General features: G+C 46.1%; 1 protein-coding gene across 1 annotated transcript; it reads right to left on the bottom strand.

Moving 5' to 3' along the window:
- Window positions 1-1,864: 1,864 nt before the first annotated feature.
- ism1 (isthmin 1) lies at window positions 1,865-12,930 on the bottom strand. The gene is made up of 6 exons (XM_035173481.2): window positions 12,006-12,930; window positions 6,204-6,404; window positions 5,083-5,344; window positions 3,351-3,494; window positions 3,151-3,240; window positions 1,865-2,838 (listed from the first exon to the last, which is right to left on the bottom strand). Exons 1-6 carry the CDS (start codon window positions 12,141-12,143, stop codon window positions 2,321-2,323), a joined length of 1,353 nt encoding a protein of 450 aa, XP_035029372.1. The 5' UTR covers window positions 12,144-12,930; the 3' UTR covers window positions 1,865-2,320.
- Window positions 12,931-17,057: the final 4,127 nt, after the last annotated feature.

Here is a 17,057-nt window from a genome sequence, read left to right as displayed (position 1 = left end):
ACACAATTTCCTTCTCATAACAAAAATAGAGGCAAAATACCAACAATCATATCTTGGTGATGCTTAATGAGCCCTTTCGGATCCTTGACAATATACCACTAATATGGTGCTTTGCATCCTTTGAAACATACCAGAGTGGAGCCCTGGAAATAGTAACACAAAAGTGAGGCCTCATAGGCATCCAGCCGCCAACCCAAACTGGTTTTTGCTCTGTACTCCCTGTACTCGCTGGTCTGCCCTCTCGTGCGTTTTCACACCAATTATGCACAGAACTCAAAATCTCGTGCCCTTATTCCTACCTGCGCCCCGGCCCAGGAATCGCATTTCAAGTCGTGCCAGAGTTTGCGAGGGAGGGGGAGAAGAAATGAGAGATGAAAAGTGAGGAGGGTATACGAGTAATTGCTTGCTCCCGAGACACGTGGAGCCTGTCTGGGGAAGAGATACTGGGCTCGGAGGGAGCGAGCGACGGCGGGGGTGGGGGGGGTGGACGTATGTCATCAATTTGAGCTCGGCCTTAATGTTTCAAAATAAAGACGGACACCTTGCTTTGATCTTCGTGGCCTGCTGAGCAGACGGTCCGCTTAGATAACGATCCGTGCCAGTTACTGTAATCTTAGCCTGGAACCATGCTTTTATTGAAGAGACGGACACAAGACTTGAAAACGGAGCTTTACTCGCGTTCTGAGGGAGACGCACGTCTACATTCTACAAAGGGCACCTGAGGGATTTACAGTGAGCATTTGAGGGCGGTTTCTTGATTAAAGGGCGCTTTTTGGGGACAAATGGGCCGAATGACGCGGGCGGAGGAATTTTGTATGACTAGTGAAGCAACCAGGCAGTTGCATGTAAGCACCTCGGGGATGTGGGACATGCTGGGGCCTGCTTCATTGTAAAGACAATCCCTGCACCCGGGCAGCTGTGGCGTATACAAGACTGCAGGAATGAGGGCATCATGAATGACTTTCTCTGTGTGACAATGACTGCCAGCACTCGGCGGAGAGGGAATGGTCAGAGGTCCCCCGCTATGGGCAGGCAGCATTGAAGCAGTGTGTGTGTGTGTGTGTGTGTGTGTGGGTGTGCGTACACTGAGAAATTACTCAGGAATGTGAGGATACATGCCAAAGACAAATAATTTGAGTCGCATTCAAGGGAATCTTACCCTCCATGCCTCTGAAGAAATATCACAATCCCATCAAAAGGCCTGAAAGCCCCACTGGATGGAACTAATGGAAGTCTTGTGCGCTGGCTTAAGCCTGTTAGAGGAGTTTAATTGATGAAATGAGATGGTGTGTTTTTTCCCCTGCAGATGAATTTCCTCTGGCAGCAGGAGGGGGAATCAGATAGCAGCTGATACAACTTCTGCTTGAACTATCAATGTTTACCTTGAAGATCACACATACACAGATTTTCTTCTTGCAAAAATATTCATAGGCATTTAAAAAAATCTTTATTCATAGATTTATATTTTGAAAAAATCTTTCCATACAGTTGAATTCACACATTCTTTACGGTCAATCACGGTTTAATCCTAACTTGAGACGGGGATATGCACATCGATGGCAACGTTTGGGCTAGCGAGAGATCTCAAGTTGGCGTTTGGCCACACGGTGTGTGAATCCGAAACCACAGTCGTAGACGCAGCTACAGCTTAATAAATACTTTACAAAAATAATGCAGGCTTTTTACAATGATCTGCCTCTGATCTGCCATGGTTGTTAAAAAAATGTGCATGCTAAATAAACATACTCACAAGTTTACATGAGAACCTGGATATTGCTATTGACAAAAACAGGAGGAAAAGGGGATAAGTTTCATACCCTGTTCTCTGTTCCCACCCCCCCCCCTCCTCCCAACCCAACACACTCCTGACACACTCTAATTTTCTATAATCACAAGCCTCTCAGATTCATCGAAACACGGACACAATCTAAACGGACATTCCTAGAATAATACGCTTCCCTTTTTTAAGAATACAAAAATCGCTTCTCCCTTTTATTGACCAAATCTGAGTTATAATTGGCAACACAATTACTTGCAAAATTTCAGAGACATACTATCTTAAAAAAAAGGTTAAAAACAAAGCAACATTTTGTGCCTGTTTTGGTTAAGTCAAGAAAAGTTCCTTGTGACAAAGTAAAGGTTTCTGACTCTGTTGTGTTTTTATTCCTCTCGGTTCATCAGGGCAGTGACGCCATGTTCCTCAGAGCCTAAAAGTTCATTTGTTATTTGACCTAAGACAAAATAAAGAAAAGGCTTCAGCCCCATTTTAGCTGAACATTTGAGCAGTGTTTGTTTTTTTTTTCTTTCACTCTTCATTGGGTTAGAATTCCCTTGCTTCTTCAAACTGTTTGGAGTAGTCCTCATCCTGAGGGTTGTCGGGACATTTCTGCCCGTTGTTTGGCGGCCTGGCCTGGTTGTAGCGGCTCCAGTCCCCTTTGCAAATGATCCAGGGCAGGATGTCCACCTTATAGTGCAGGTCAGCTGAGAACTCTGTGCTGATGAGGTTGGGCGCGCCGGCCCCTTTCCCGCGGGTGATGAGCTTCATGTTGTCGTCGTAGCAGCAGTGCTGCGCCGCCAGCGTGGTGGACTCCAGCGTCAGCATGGAGCGGATGCAGTAACGCGCAGTGGGTTTGTAGATCTCCAGCTTCTCTTTCGGCCCGCTGGCGTCTTTCCAACGGAAATCTTTGCGGGTGGGGGCATCGTGTACTTCCGCTACGCTGTAAGCCACCTCAGTTGGGTAAGAGCAAGGGCAGCTGGGAAGGTCGTTTGCCACCTTGGTCATGTACTTCTTCAGGAATTCGCTCTTGCAGTTCATCCATCGCTCACAGCTGTCGGTGTCTGGAAGGAACAAAGACACTATTTAATGCTACAGCTCCTGACCAGCGTAATGTTTGAAAAGAAGACGCATTTTCACTGGGTTGATCGAGAGCAGACAGATAAAGACAGAGTGGACAGCGGCACACTGTGCTCCTCCTAACCCTGTTGCTCATTTTCATCTCTGCACAGTAATGAACCACAGCCCGGGCAGCATGAGGAATGCTAAGTGTGTGCGGGAAAGTCTGCTGCCAGATGGATAAACTACCTTTGATAGTGTAAGAACATCTGAATGAAGGATCGTCTGCAAGAAGACAAGAGTAGGCAGATTCTTACCGACACCAAAGAGTTCTGTGGCATTGAACTCATCTGTTCCGGCTAACAGGCTGACTTCAGTCGCTGCTGTCCTGAAGGCATCCTCGATACCTTTAAAGTGATGAATTAACAGTGAAAGGTGAAAAGATGAAAACTACACATATGGCTATTTTTTACTGGTGAGGAATGTTTTGCTCTGTGATCCCATATCAAGACTTTACCTGGACAGTTGGGCATGTCGCAAGTCCTGGATTCGGTGGCCGTGCAGGCGTAACCGCAGGACCTGGTCCTCTTCTGGTTGCCGTTTCCGCAGGTCACACTGCACGCCGACCAGTTACTCCAGTCACCCTCTCCTTCCATATAGTCTAGATCAGAGAGAAAGGGTGAGCGAGGGATCCACAGCTCGGATGCAGGCCACATGCTCAACTTACTGAGGCCTATTAGCATGCCTCACTAATAATAAGTGGGGGGAGTACATGAAAGGGGAAGTAGGAGGGCTCAAAGTTCTCTTTGACTTTGCCCCTCAAAGCAGATACCACGCAAGCCTGCATACACACACACACATACCCGCACACATGCACACATATAGATACTCTGTTCTACATGCTGACACATAGTTGTTGAGCCAAAGAGTCCAAGGCTAAGAGCACAGTACGTGTGTTCTGTAAGTGAAGTAACAGGAAAGCGTTTTGCAGAATTCCAACAAAGCTACTGCGGATCCAGCAGGAGGCAATTTGCAGATAGAAAAACTTTCAGCGCCACTCGAGCATCCCACCGCCATCCCGTTCTGACCGTGATTCATTGGTTTGAAAATGGGAAGTGAAATGGCGAGAAATCCTCCTTAACTCCAATTATCTGTGAGCAGACCACTGTAATTGGGTATACATGGAAACACTAGGCTCTCTGACCACCTCGCCCAACCGCCACCGTCACCCGTCGCCACCACACGCAGACACACGCGCATCTTGAAAGCAGCGCTCCATCAATGAGGAGAATATATGTGGGCAGGTTGGGTTGGAAGTACCCCCCCCCTACTCCCCTCCTGCCATCTGCCCCTCATTATAAACATTTTATATGAATACAAGCCAGATAGTTGTGTAGCACTGCCCCTGTCCCCCTTTCATGGCTTATTACAGCCAAAGAGCTGGTGGCTCCTCAAGAAGACTTTGTAATAACCTTCCCTCAGCCCACAACTGAATGCATCATAGGGGGGGGCTGTGATGGATGACCCTTACTGCCTGTCCACAATTATGACTTTTCGGTTTAAAACCAGGACAGTAATGATGATAAAATATTTCCTCTTCCATTAGTGTGGTATGAAATAAAGGATGAATGAGCGCTGACCGCAGTGATAAGACAGGAACATGAAACATGGGCAAAAAAAAAAAAAAAGATTATAAAATCGCCTTCCTAACCGCGAGAGTTCAAGTGCAAGTGGATAAAATGATATTTTCCACAGCGCACGCATTCCTGTTCGACCATGCTGGTTTGGGCATGCTACAACACGGGCCGGACGCACACTGTATGACAGCGGGTGTAAATTCTTCCGCAGAAGATTTATCTGTGGGCTTACGTTTTGGAGAGTGTTGTGAGAACAGTGTGGCAGCCTAACAGTACTTCTGGCCCCACTCCTGCCGCTGAACTTTGATGTCGCAATGCGTTTAAACTGTGTCACGTAGCTCGCTCCACACCACAGAGGAATCTGTCTCATAAAAGAGTGTTAAAGGCTTCAATCAGGGGCTCCCAAAGGCTCGCCTGGGATGAGTGCACTTATTATGGTGACAGCTTAAATCAGCAAATCTGCAAATTACAGATTCCACATCGGACTATGACCATCTGTGGAAACGACCAGGGCTCAAATAAGGGCGTGTGGGTCCTGTTAAATATTCCGCGATACGCATTGTGCACTCATTTCCTTGCAAATGCGGGAACACACCCTCCTGCCACTCTCACCATATTCAGCTTGAGCTTTGCTTCCTCCCCCGGTGCCTCCTCTCCTGTCCCAGTCTGCCGGCGGCCTGAGGAAGTTACTGTCCTCGCTGTTGCTCCCGTAGGAGCGCTCGTGCTCCTCGGCCTGATGTGTGGTGGTAGTGGAAGACGAAGTACGAGGCCACCAGTTTCTCCAGTTAGGAGAAGCCCAGTTGGGTTTGCTTTCCTTGCGGAGGCCTTTCTCTGGCTCATGGCCCTCCAGTCCATCCACCACTTCAATGGTCACCTGTATTAAAGATCAGAAGTCGTTTTTAAATTCATCAAAGAAGATACTTAAATATAATTTTAGGGCAGAATTGGTCAATTGGTTTCTGTGAGGTGACACTTTTTGATACCCCCACACACAATATTAACCCCCTTCCCCCTTTCGGCCCTAACACATGTGCCTCCCAGATGAGGGGGGGACCACCACCCCTGCCCCACAGCCACCCTCCCACCTCTCGGCCCCTCTCCACCTAAACACAAAGTTCAAAGGGCTACTCGGCCTCCTCCAGACCATGAAAGCCAGATGAATCCTGGGATCAAAGACAACCCCCCCCCCCTTCTTGCACAGCCTCACGCCCTTGCTCAATTGGTTGCTCCGCTCTCTTCCCACATCTTGAGATGTTAATACACTTTGTTCGTGCTGGGATTTAGCAGTGATGCTCTCATAGATGGAAAGACCCCCTCGCTGGATTAGACAGGAGAATGATTCAAACATGGCATCGGCTCCCTCGACCATCTGCACCACCAAGGGACTTATGAGCAAGGGCTTGCCACACATTTACATAAGCTGTCGTCAGACTGCCTGCACATACCAGTAGTGAGGCATTGGTGGTTAGCATCTGCCTTTTAGCTGTCATTATGATGGACGCGAGACCTCAGTATGTATCTTCTAGGCTTCACTGTGAGCCAGGAGGTGTGAAAGAAGACAGGGGGAGAAGGAAGGAGGAAGGGGTGGGAGAAAAAGGGGGTAGTGATGTGCACCAAACTATTCTCTCTCTTCCTGTTTGCTCTTCCTGTCCTGTGTGCTTGAGTAGCCATGTCTTACAAGTGAGTGAAAAGCATCAAAGCCGACTGGCAGGTGCACAGACACACATGATCACCTGTATGTTGGGATTCTGTCCATTGATGTCGGCTTTGGAGAGGTCGGGGAAATTATGCAGATCTAGGATGAAAGTGCCAGCGCCGTCCCTGTGTACGTTGCTGCCTTGTGCCCAGGGCAGCGCCAACCGGTGTTCTGGACCGGACCTCCGGTCTTCAGGAGCCAGATGGGCCGAGGAGCTGCTTTTTACGTTGATGTTGTTCTGCAGAGGAGAGGAAGGAAAATTATTATTCATTCATCATTGGTTTGTGCATTCACGATAAAGGATTATTAGAATGCCTATGAAACTAAAATGGCACTCAGTAAAGATCATAACTCCACCAGTCCCCCAGCAGCACCAAATTGCACGCACGACTGTTTTTCTTCATCAAGATCCACGAATTATTCCCTGGGAAATTGAAAACGTCAAAAAATGCCCTATCTCACTATTTAAAAGTGGGAAAAATTCCTGGATCCGCCCCCTGATCCGGATCTACCCCGAAAATTGAATGGGTTCTATTCTGAACTCCACCGCATCCTTCCACCAAGCAACATTAGACTGATCTCTTATGTTGTTTCTTTCCTGTCAGGCAGACAAGTTCTGGGGCCCAGAAAGACGGAGCCACTGAAACAGCGGGACAGACATGGCCCTGACTTCTGTCTGCGTTTTCCAAAATACAATGCATCTCGAGGCTGCATTCAGAGCGAGCACCACAGTGTATTTATATTTTTTCCGTTTTTAACTGCTGCTTCTTTACCATAGCAATATGATGTGGGCATATATAGCATGTTCTGGTGCTGGCTGGCAGGGAGAGAAAAAAAGAAGCTCCGCAAGACTGATGGTTTTCTTTCGCGGAGAAACCAAAGCAAACATTGCAAAATAATCACATCTGCCTTCTTATAGACAGAAAAACATTGGGTCTTCTGAAAGGGGAGGAGGGGGGTCGTTCATTTGTCCCAAAGGGACAGTTAAGCCATATGTCCCCTGTCAGGTATGCACAGAAGGAACAATTACTCCTCAATTGGACACGTAGACATAAGTAGTCAGCAATCATCCGTTCAGGGGTGGCAGAAAATAAGATCAAACAGAACCATCAATCATGTTCCTTGTTTTCTTTTTTCATGTCCCCTTTTTTCTCCCTCCATAGTGTTTTTGTGGCCGGGCTGAGGCCTGAGAATATGGCAGCAGTGCTGTACAGTTGCGGTGGCCAGTCACAGGCAGAGTGTCAGCTCAGCCACATTGTGGTGGGCATAAAAGCCCCCAGCGGAGCTGTTTGTGTCCAGCCAAGGTGCACTCTGGGACAATATAGGCGCTGTAAATGGGGCAGCGCAGCACGGGAGGAAGGATTATAAATGTACAATGTAACTTGAATTCAGCCACAGAGTTGGGGAGGGGGGCCGCGGCCGGCTGCACAGAAAGACCTCCCTGTCCATTTGGATTTCACTTTTTACTACCCCAGAGACCAGATGGAGTCAATGTGATAACATGATGCATTTCAAAGAATTTAAAAAAACAAACCGCCATAATTATAATGATTACACAATTGCCCATAATTTTGAGGAAGAAGAGCAGACGGTTCTGAAATTTTTCTGTAGCCACCAACTAAAAAGAGGAGGAGGTCACTGTAGATAAGATAATGTTTTTTGTTATGATAATTTATGTTTAAAAAATCCTCAAACTTGAGGGAAAAAACTGATTCCAATTAAAACCGCAAATGTCTTTTCCGCAACCGCATGATAATGGCTGAGAGGTCAGGACACAGGAAAGATCGCTTTCAGCCGCACTGACTGTGCATCAGCTATCATCCGTCTATCTGAACATCGCGCGACCCCGATAGTTCTATGGCAAGTACTTTGGCTTTGAGATGACCATGTGATAACCCCCGCCTTTCAAGTTCCCTGCCCTCAGAAGTCACTCGGTGGCTGTAACTGAGCTCCAGCGACGGAGCAGCCTCGACACAGCACTTGCAGCTTCAGTGACAATGCAAATATATTCGTACAAAAACATACACTTGTAAATGGAGTAAACAGATGTGGTTGATCTCCTCCTCTGGGTGGATTAGATCTTCTTTTCCTGGATTATATTTAATTAGAGCCCACACAAGTTGCCTACTTCATGATATTGATACTGCAAATAGGGATTTCAATCCACTGTAAGTACGACACACTGAACACAGAGCGTTTCTCTTGTTTGGCCTTTACAAGAGTGGCATTTGTTTTCATCCACAACAGCTGACATTTAAGGAAATTCATCCAACGATGCTCTGGCTACTGATTAAAACAAAAACAAAAAATCCCTGTTATTGAGCAACGATTTACTACTTTCTCCATGAGTTGGTCTATTAAAAGCAAAGCAGATGCCGCCACAATCGGTTCAGAATGTGCGCTGCGTTGTCAGGAAAACCCAGTCACAGTATTTTCCAGATTAATCCCCCATTATCCCGACTAATCCCATCTGAATCTTATGTTGAGTCATATTATGCTGTATTACACATGGCGGGCCGATAATCTAATCCTGACACAAATTTGGTTTATTCAAAGTCAAACTTCAAAGTGTTCTGATTAATCCCGGAGCGTCGCTTTGTGATGATATTTCAATCAGAGGGGAAAGCTGAAGTCCGCTGGTAAACACGAGGGATTCGTCAGTTTGTGAGCACAAATCTGATTTGTTTGTAGGTCATAGATTATTAGGCAGATAGCGGGAGGAAGAGTTCAGTTTTAAACAAATATATTGAATATGGCAGAGTGGTAATAATTTGATATGAAACTGCTTTGGGGTTAAAACTAAGAAATTAGAAAAACAACATCAAATTTAACTTGTATTTGCAGTTAAAAACTGTTAAAATCACATCCCAACACAAACTCAGATGTTGAGGTATATATTCGGTTGTGTTGTCTGATAGACAGTTCTCTGCAAATAAATAATGTCTCATCACATTCATAAAAGATTTGAAAAAAACTGAAAATGCAATCGCCAGTTGTCACTTTGTAACGGGCCGTATTCCACATTTACTTGTCCGAAACCCAAATGTGACATCTGCCAATAACAGGCACATTTGTTGAGTTAGAAGCTTTTATTTAATTAGAGATTATTTTTCTAGTCTATATTAGATCATTATTTGCAAAGAACTTTAGACTGAACTTAATCTTTATATTTCCTCAATATTTTATGTCAAATACATTTCCGCCACTCGAATGAAATTGCCACAGGAATTGTCTAATTGTTCACATGCTATTCTCACACTTTCTTTAACATGTGATAATTTTCTCACTGGAAGTAAATATAACACAATTTTGCCAAAATATAGAACAATATCTGCCTAAAATATAAAGCGTAAATTGAGCTGAATTGCAAATAGTAAAATTGTGAGATTGTGTGGTCTATAAACCATCAGCTGGACAGAACCAGGGAAAGTAAAACAGATTTTTCTTCCCTTGAGCGCTGAGATTTCTCATAATCTATATTTCTATTTCTATATTTTTGGGACAAACTGTGGTGTTTCATACGTCCATTACTGACTCTTTGTTTTTGTCTCAAGCGGTACACAAGTGGAGCGGATGAGGACATCGAGTTGAGTTGGACATAATGGAAAGAATGCACAGGCGATGCAGGAATTACTCATCAGAAAGGAATGGCGGTTGTGTAAAGTCGGTTCCGGATAATGTCGACATAAACATCACTTTCTGTCCCTTCTGAGAAAACAGTACTCCGGATTGTAACTCATTTAAATGTTAAAACAATCAGCAGTGCTCCTCTTTGATGGCGGCCGCTCCACAGTCCCCATCACTCATCTGAGATCTTCCTCAGCGACGAGCACGCTTTAATTTGGAGATCAAAAGTGACACACCATCCCTCAGTTCATCTGGGGGCCTCCCAGGATGTCCCCCCCCCCACTCTCTCAAAAAGCCATGAATGAACACTTGCATACACAAGCCACCCCCCTCCCTCCTCACAGTATCTCCTCTTCTTTTCCCGCTCCCCCTTTTCACTTTGTGAGGGCTGCTTAAAGGGGCATGACTCCCTTTTCAATTGGGAGCAACTCAGGGGTCCTTCCCCCCGGGGACGCTGGCAGGAAATGAAGGCAGTGCACATTGTGCCAGATGCTTTTCAGCGCTGCACTTCTGTAGGTGGAGGAGAAAACTATCCTTCCCCTGTCACACGCCTCACACTGGCTGTGTGTATGTGTTCATTTGCCCCATCAAACAAAGACGTAGCATGGTGGGGAACTGTTAAGAGAAATGTTGAAAAGCAGGATTAATTATTCACCACATTATTAATCCAATCTGTTTTGAGTAGTTCTGGTCTGACATCACACCGACTGCAGACTGAGGAGGAACCTCAGGTCCCGTGCCGCAGATCAGAGAGTCTCCTCCTCTGCCGCACACTGCAGGTGCACGGAGCCGCATCCTGTCCTGTGTGTTTCTGTGAATGGCATTTCGAATATGACACCTTGGGATGACAATACACCCCCTGGGCCGTGACAAGCCATGACTGAAAGATGACATCACCGTGCTCAATGGCGGACCAGCGAAGCATGTCTGCTCATAGTCAGAGCATTCATGAGCAAGAAGACATTCAGCGCCTGCCTCGACATGGGGCATGGGTGGTGGGCAGCGTCGGGGCCCTTTCATCACAAGCCAGGATCTCTATGTAATTGTGAACTTATGACAAAAGTGAGGTTGGAATGGATGGAATGTGTTCGGTATTGCGTTGGACTGTAAATGTTCCTCGGGAGAAGCTGCCTCCCGCTTCTCATGCTGCCAGTCCCCGTCCAGCGTTTGGCTGCGGGACAGACATTTGATGAATTCCTGGAATATTTCCTCAGCTCTGCATAGTCCTGATATCCAACCGGACACAGGGCTCGCTGCAGGTCAGTGGACAGCGAGGGCCGCCACAGTGGAGTTAAGAGAATTACCCGTCGTCACCCTCCGTTGAGGTAAACATTCTTTCCATTCAACTCGCCCCCCAACCAAGCCCCAATAAAGCATTTATGAAGGGACACCATTCCAGTTGATATAAATACCCATTTATCACAGAGGGAAATGAAGACAGTGTTTCAGTAGCAGGCTAAATATACATCAAAAAGCAGCTGAAGGATATGCTTAACACTCTCTAAAGAGGCCTGTTGATCCTGCACCCGTCTTAGCCCCCAGGTCAGGATCGGGGGCTCTGCTGGAGTCTGGGTGCGTTATGCTGATGTTCAAATGGGCAGTTAAACTATTAAACCTGTCTTAAGTGGTGTCACGTTGACAAATGGCTCCCTTGTTAATTTCCTTTGGGGGACACATTCTAAACCGGACCTCCAGACAACACAGATGAGAAATGATATCCGAAACGTTTTTTTTTATTGATATGATTCTATTTATTGTCTACAGGGAATGTGTGTTAGTGGTCAGGGGGGTGCACACAGGCAGGGGTTCAGCTCTTCAAATGAGCACTTGGATGACAGTGATGAGCCAATGATGACAGAGAAGTGCCTGCAGCTATAAGCATTTAACCCCCCCAACAATAGGGAGGTGTGTCTGGTATAAGGGGGCTGATCTCTGACCCTGCCGCATCTTCCAACCCTCTGCCGGCTCCCTGCCATTCCCCGGGGGACACCCCAGGGAGACCACATCCGTGTATGTCAACAATCCCCACAGGCTCCCAGGAATGGAGGACTTAAGTTACCTGGGCCAATGGCTCATGTGAGCACTTTTATCAAGCCCATCTGTGACCGAATGAGACCCCTCAGATATCACAGACACCGCAACAAATCCCCCCCCCCCCCTGAAGAAGTAATAAAGGAGATCCCATCAGTGCGGGTGTGTTTCCCTGACTCACCTCTGTAAGTGCTGTGTCCTGATCCAGGCTCAGGGTGACATTTCCCTGCGGCAGCGGACTGCTCCGCAGCACCGTGATGTGCAAGGTGAGGAGAAGGAGTCCCAGGAGCAGCAGCAGTTCCGCCGCCAGACGCACCATCCTCTTGACGCGGCCGCTCTTGGGAGCGTGCGCTGTGGCCGGAGCTCCGACTCCGCCTCCTCCCGGTGCAGAGACTCCGATCTCCGGATCCGCCGGGGACGAGGAGCCGCAGCACCACTTCGGAGCCACTTCGGGAATCAGAATTGCAAAAAATAAAAATAAAAAATAAAAAAAGGAGAAGAAGGGAAAAGGGTCGGAGCGGGGGGGGAAGTCAGATAATGTGAGCGAAGATTGATGGATTAAATGGGATCCAGTGGATTTTCTTTCTGAAACTGTGTCATAAGTGTGGATTTGTCCTCTTCTAATGATTATTCATATGATGTGACTTCATGCGCTGGATGGTGCGGAACCTTTACGCACAGCATGGACACGTTCCGCTCTTGTTGCGCCCCCCCCCCAAAAAACCTCTCCAAGCTCAGGAAAGTTGCAGCCCGCTCGCCCCGCGGTGTCCCCGCCACATTCTCAGCAGCCCCACACCTCCACGCTCTTCCTCGCGTCCACTTCAGGCGCTTTACGCACGTCTTGTTTGGCTGTCCACATTCTGCACCATCCAACCAGAGCGCTTTTTCGACTGAGATTCAACTTGAGAAGGGGGAAAGTGCAGGTAACAGGAAAAAAAAAAAGCAACACGAATCTCACTTCACGGTGGAGTTGTGATTCAAAAACGGTATTCATCCATTCTGCTGCTGGCTGAGAGCGCACCGAAATCAACAAGTCCTGCAGGAGGAAACCAGTCAAACCACACCAACCCGCGGCTCATGAGACACACACGCTGCTCTTGTTGTGCGCTCTTGAGGTGGTTTTATACCACACGCCCCCCTGCCAGCGCCTCCCCCTGGTTACCCCCTCCTCCAGTCCTCCCTAAACTGCTGGAGTCCGCCTCACTGCTCTTGAAGTGGTGAGGAACACTCCGAATGTTGATAATGCTCCACTTCCACATTCAAGTCATTTTAAAGTCAAATGATCCAAAATGACATGATCTTTTTATTAAATATCTTAGGGAGACATTATTTCCCTATTTTAAACCCGCGTTAGATCACTCGTGGTAAACCACTCATCCTTACACATGTTATTATTTTAAAAAAAAATAAAAGAAAGCAACTAGGCACAATAAGGACCCCAAGGACTCAACGAACCTTGGTGGTCCCCTCCGGCGCACTGTGCGCACAGGCCGCCGCGCAGAGGAAGACACCCGGAGGCGCGTTCCAGGAGGTCCGCCTCTCCTGTTGACATGTGTACAGCAGCAGCAGCAGCCTCGTCTCATGCCCGCGACCACAACACTCGGGAGTGCGGAAGGTGCTGTGACACTCCACTAAAGCAAGACAAATGGTGCCTAATGTGATTAAGCCCTCGTGAGACTTTTGTTTTTTATGGTTGCCCCGGCTCTTCAAAGGGCAGATCGCTGCAGTGTCAAATTATGCACCAAGCAGGGATGCTGCCGCTGGGGGAGACTGAACCAAGAGGAGAACACCCAGCCCTCTTAATATCATCTGTCACCTTTGAAGTCAGCGCGTTCCGTTTGTGGAACAATAATGTTCAGAGACACTGACACGCAATATCTGATTCTGCAGCGTCCCAACGGTTTGCTCTTGAAGGATTAGTGGAGGGGATGTTTCAAACACACTGATCATTTGGTTTTTGCGCATGTCACAGCCAAATGACGCATGACGCACAGCTCTGGGGCAGCAGCAGAGCCAGAGCATCGTCCAAATTACACGTCTGTCGCCTATTTACATCAAAAAATAAACTTAAAAGTGAATGTGAGATATTTCTGCATTTGGTGCCGTTTTTGCTGCGTCACTTAGCATCAATATCAACTGAGCGTGTTGAACATGTAGAATACAAGCCAAAGAAAACCCCGCTAAGAGTCAGCACAGCTCCAGGTGTCGTACATGTCGACTTTCAGTGAAATGCAGCTTTCAGAATAATCCTGACAAGTTTGTTCACCTCTGACCGAGATGGCCTGTGACTGCCATGAGTCCATCTGATGCCCATGTGTTCCAGAAGGTCCTGTGAGCCAACTTGGCCTGAGTGGCAGCTTAGTTTTTTTTTGGTACTCTGAAGAAAGTCAGTGACTGGCAGCAGATGGTGCAGATTTTTTGATAAATGTTGCCAGATTTCATATTTCATTCAGTCCTTAAAGCCTCTGTGTCGTAAATAAAGCTTCACCAGTTCATCTAACACATATCTGATGAGGCTTAATTCTACATGTGAAAAACAGATACAAATTAATGATTTCGTTGCATTTTCTCAATCTCGGTCATAGTCGACCAGGTCATCTTCAGAAATTACTGTTCTTTGGTTAGCCAAATATCAAAGGTTCAGTGTGTAAGATTTAGGTGAAATGATCTTTTGGCAGAAATTGAATATAAAATAATCCTAGTAATGTTTTCACTGGTGTGTTTCATCTAAAACAAATTGTTTTGCCCTAGAATGGGCCCTTTATATTTAAATACTTTATATTTACATTGGGAGCAGGTCCTCTCTACGGAGGCCGCCATGTTTTTTACAGTAGCCCAGACTGGACAAACTAAACACCTTTTGAGTTTTAATGACAACTGAAGGTTACTACAGGTTTTCTTTCATGTTTGGAAGGGGAGGGTGAGGTGAGGGGTATTCAGCTGCAACGTGCAACTTCACCACTAGATGTCACTAAATTCCACACACTGAACCTTTAACATGGAGACTCTTAATTCATTATATTTATCCATTATCTGTTACACTTCATTTTCTCCATCAAGTACCAGAGCTAACTCAAAAATCATCACATCTATACTCATCAAACTTTGTTTAAATCATTATTGTTATTATATAAACACTAACATCTCTTGGCAGAAGGAAATGTGACAGGTGTAAATTTGGTTCCTCGCAGATTTCTGATCAGGCAAACACACTGAGACGTTTTTTCTGTTTGAATCAAAGGTGGTTTATCTTTGCCATCTTTATTCTGCCCCCCTGTTAACATGCATGTCCCAGTGCACAGTCTTCAGTTACAGTCTTTCTACTCCGAGCAGGGCATAGCTGTCCAAACCATGTAAATCTGTCTTTTGTCTGCCTCACTTCAAAAATCACTCTGCAGAATAGAAAAATCTCTGTCCAAATGGGAAACAGAGAGCGCTGAGAACGGCCTCGGCTGCTTTGGACACAGTGGTGGACATCAAAGGGTCGTGGCGGAGGATCCCCCTTCAGAATAGCAGCTACATGCCATTCCAATAAGCGCAGTGTATTTGGATCTGCAGTTCAAAAGAGGCTGGTGCAGGCAGGCAGGTCTCTGGGGCCTTTCCACCAGTAGTCTGGCCGCACAGATGTTTCGAATGCCAGCGCCGGCCATTTGCCACTTCTGCTGAAAGCGAGGGCAGTTAGGAGTGACTGGAGGGAGCTTTGGCAGGACATGTGCTCCCCACCTTGCCCCACAGCAAACGTGCGTTTCCATTATTCTTTCCAATAACTCCAGCTTTGATAATCCATCAGAGAAAATATTTTAAATCATTTCTGACATTATTTCTTAAAAGATTGAAATGGGTTGAGTGCCAGCATGGATTTTGTAACGTGCAGGATATGAATGTATCACGATATATGTGAATGTGAATTTTCTGTTTTGCTGACAACCACTTTGTTCTGTCATTTAAAATGTTTTTATTATACACACTGAACTGGAGAAAGTTTGAGTTTTCTTGAACCTTTTGTTATAGGTTTTCATAAAGCTTCCATCAGTGTTACTACACAATTTTGTCCTCCAGACTGCATTCAAATTCAGTTTCCTACTGTAAATGCAAAGTCTGAATATCATCTAAAGCAAAAACAACATAATATCCTCTTCAAAATGAGTTTCATTCTTGAAACTCATCCTCAGAGCTGAGTTTTCCTAAACATTTTTCCTGCCATGCAACTGTACAACAATGTCGCTGGTAAATCTCAGCAAGTTGGACTTTGCCTTTAATCACAGTGGAGTTCAGCACTTAAACACCACGTCTGTAACACGCCGTGTTGTTCAGAGTTCCTCTTCACCCACATCTGTCCTCTGCCATAAACCTGTGATGAATTTCACAATGTTCGCAGTTTGACGAAAGGTGAAAGTAAACACAAATTAATAGCAGACATCCTGAGGGCGTCGGTGCAACATTTGAGGCCACCTTTCCCCCGTCTCCTCCAGATCTGTATGGAACAGAACACTGGTATGACATCACAGATTTGAGGATTAAAGAAACTGCTTGTATTGTTTCTGGCTATGGGAGCCAGATGTGAATATTCACTTACAGAACAAAGTGATCCACCATAGAGCGTAGATTTCAATTGTTTTTCTTTCCTTTAGGGGAAAATACATTTTAAAAAAAACAAAAAACGTATAACTTTCTTCATGTGTCTGCAGTTCATTTACCATATTTTTCCAGAGGGTTGCATTTTGTATTTTTGATCCCATCATACAAAATGTACATGCTGCATTGTTGACGAGGAGGTAGAAACACAAACATGGTAACATCCACCCGGCGAACAAGCGTCGACTAGACCCAATCTGACACATTGCAAAAAGCACATTTATCATCCGTGTATGATCCTCTGTGCGATAATCAAATGACTACCCCACACCACAAGAATTTAGAGTTCAGTGCTAATTGCTAGGTTAGGCTTTTGGCTCAGGTGCCGCTCTCCCGCTGCATTCTCACCTTCACAACCGCTCTGCAGTTTGTGTGTGTGAGCGAGAACAGCAGGTCTTAAAAACATCAGCGATTAAAAACTGTGAAGACTCTCCACAAAACGAGCCGGAGCACCTTTTCTTTTGTTGTCGGGATTTATCGACACGTCAAAGAAGTAATTGCCGCATGATCCATTAGTTAAAGGAAGGTTATCATTTACTCCGGAGATGAAAGAGGCAATACACTGAGGAATGTTTTTTTTATGAAAACAGTTCACTGT

Source organism: Hippoglossus stenolepis, chromosome 12, assembly GCF_022539355.2.
Source record: "Hippoglossus stenolepis isolate QCI-W04-F060 chromosome 12, HSTE1.2, whole genome shotgun sequence".
NCBI classification, from domain to species: domain Eukaryota; kingdom Metazoa; phylum Chordata; class Actinopteri; order Pleuronectiformes; family Pleuronectidae; genus Hippoglossus; species Hippoglossus stenolepis.
Note: the sequence above shows the minus strand (reverse complement) of the source record. Positions and strands in the feature narration are given on the sequence as shown.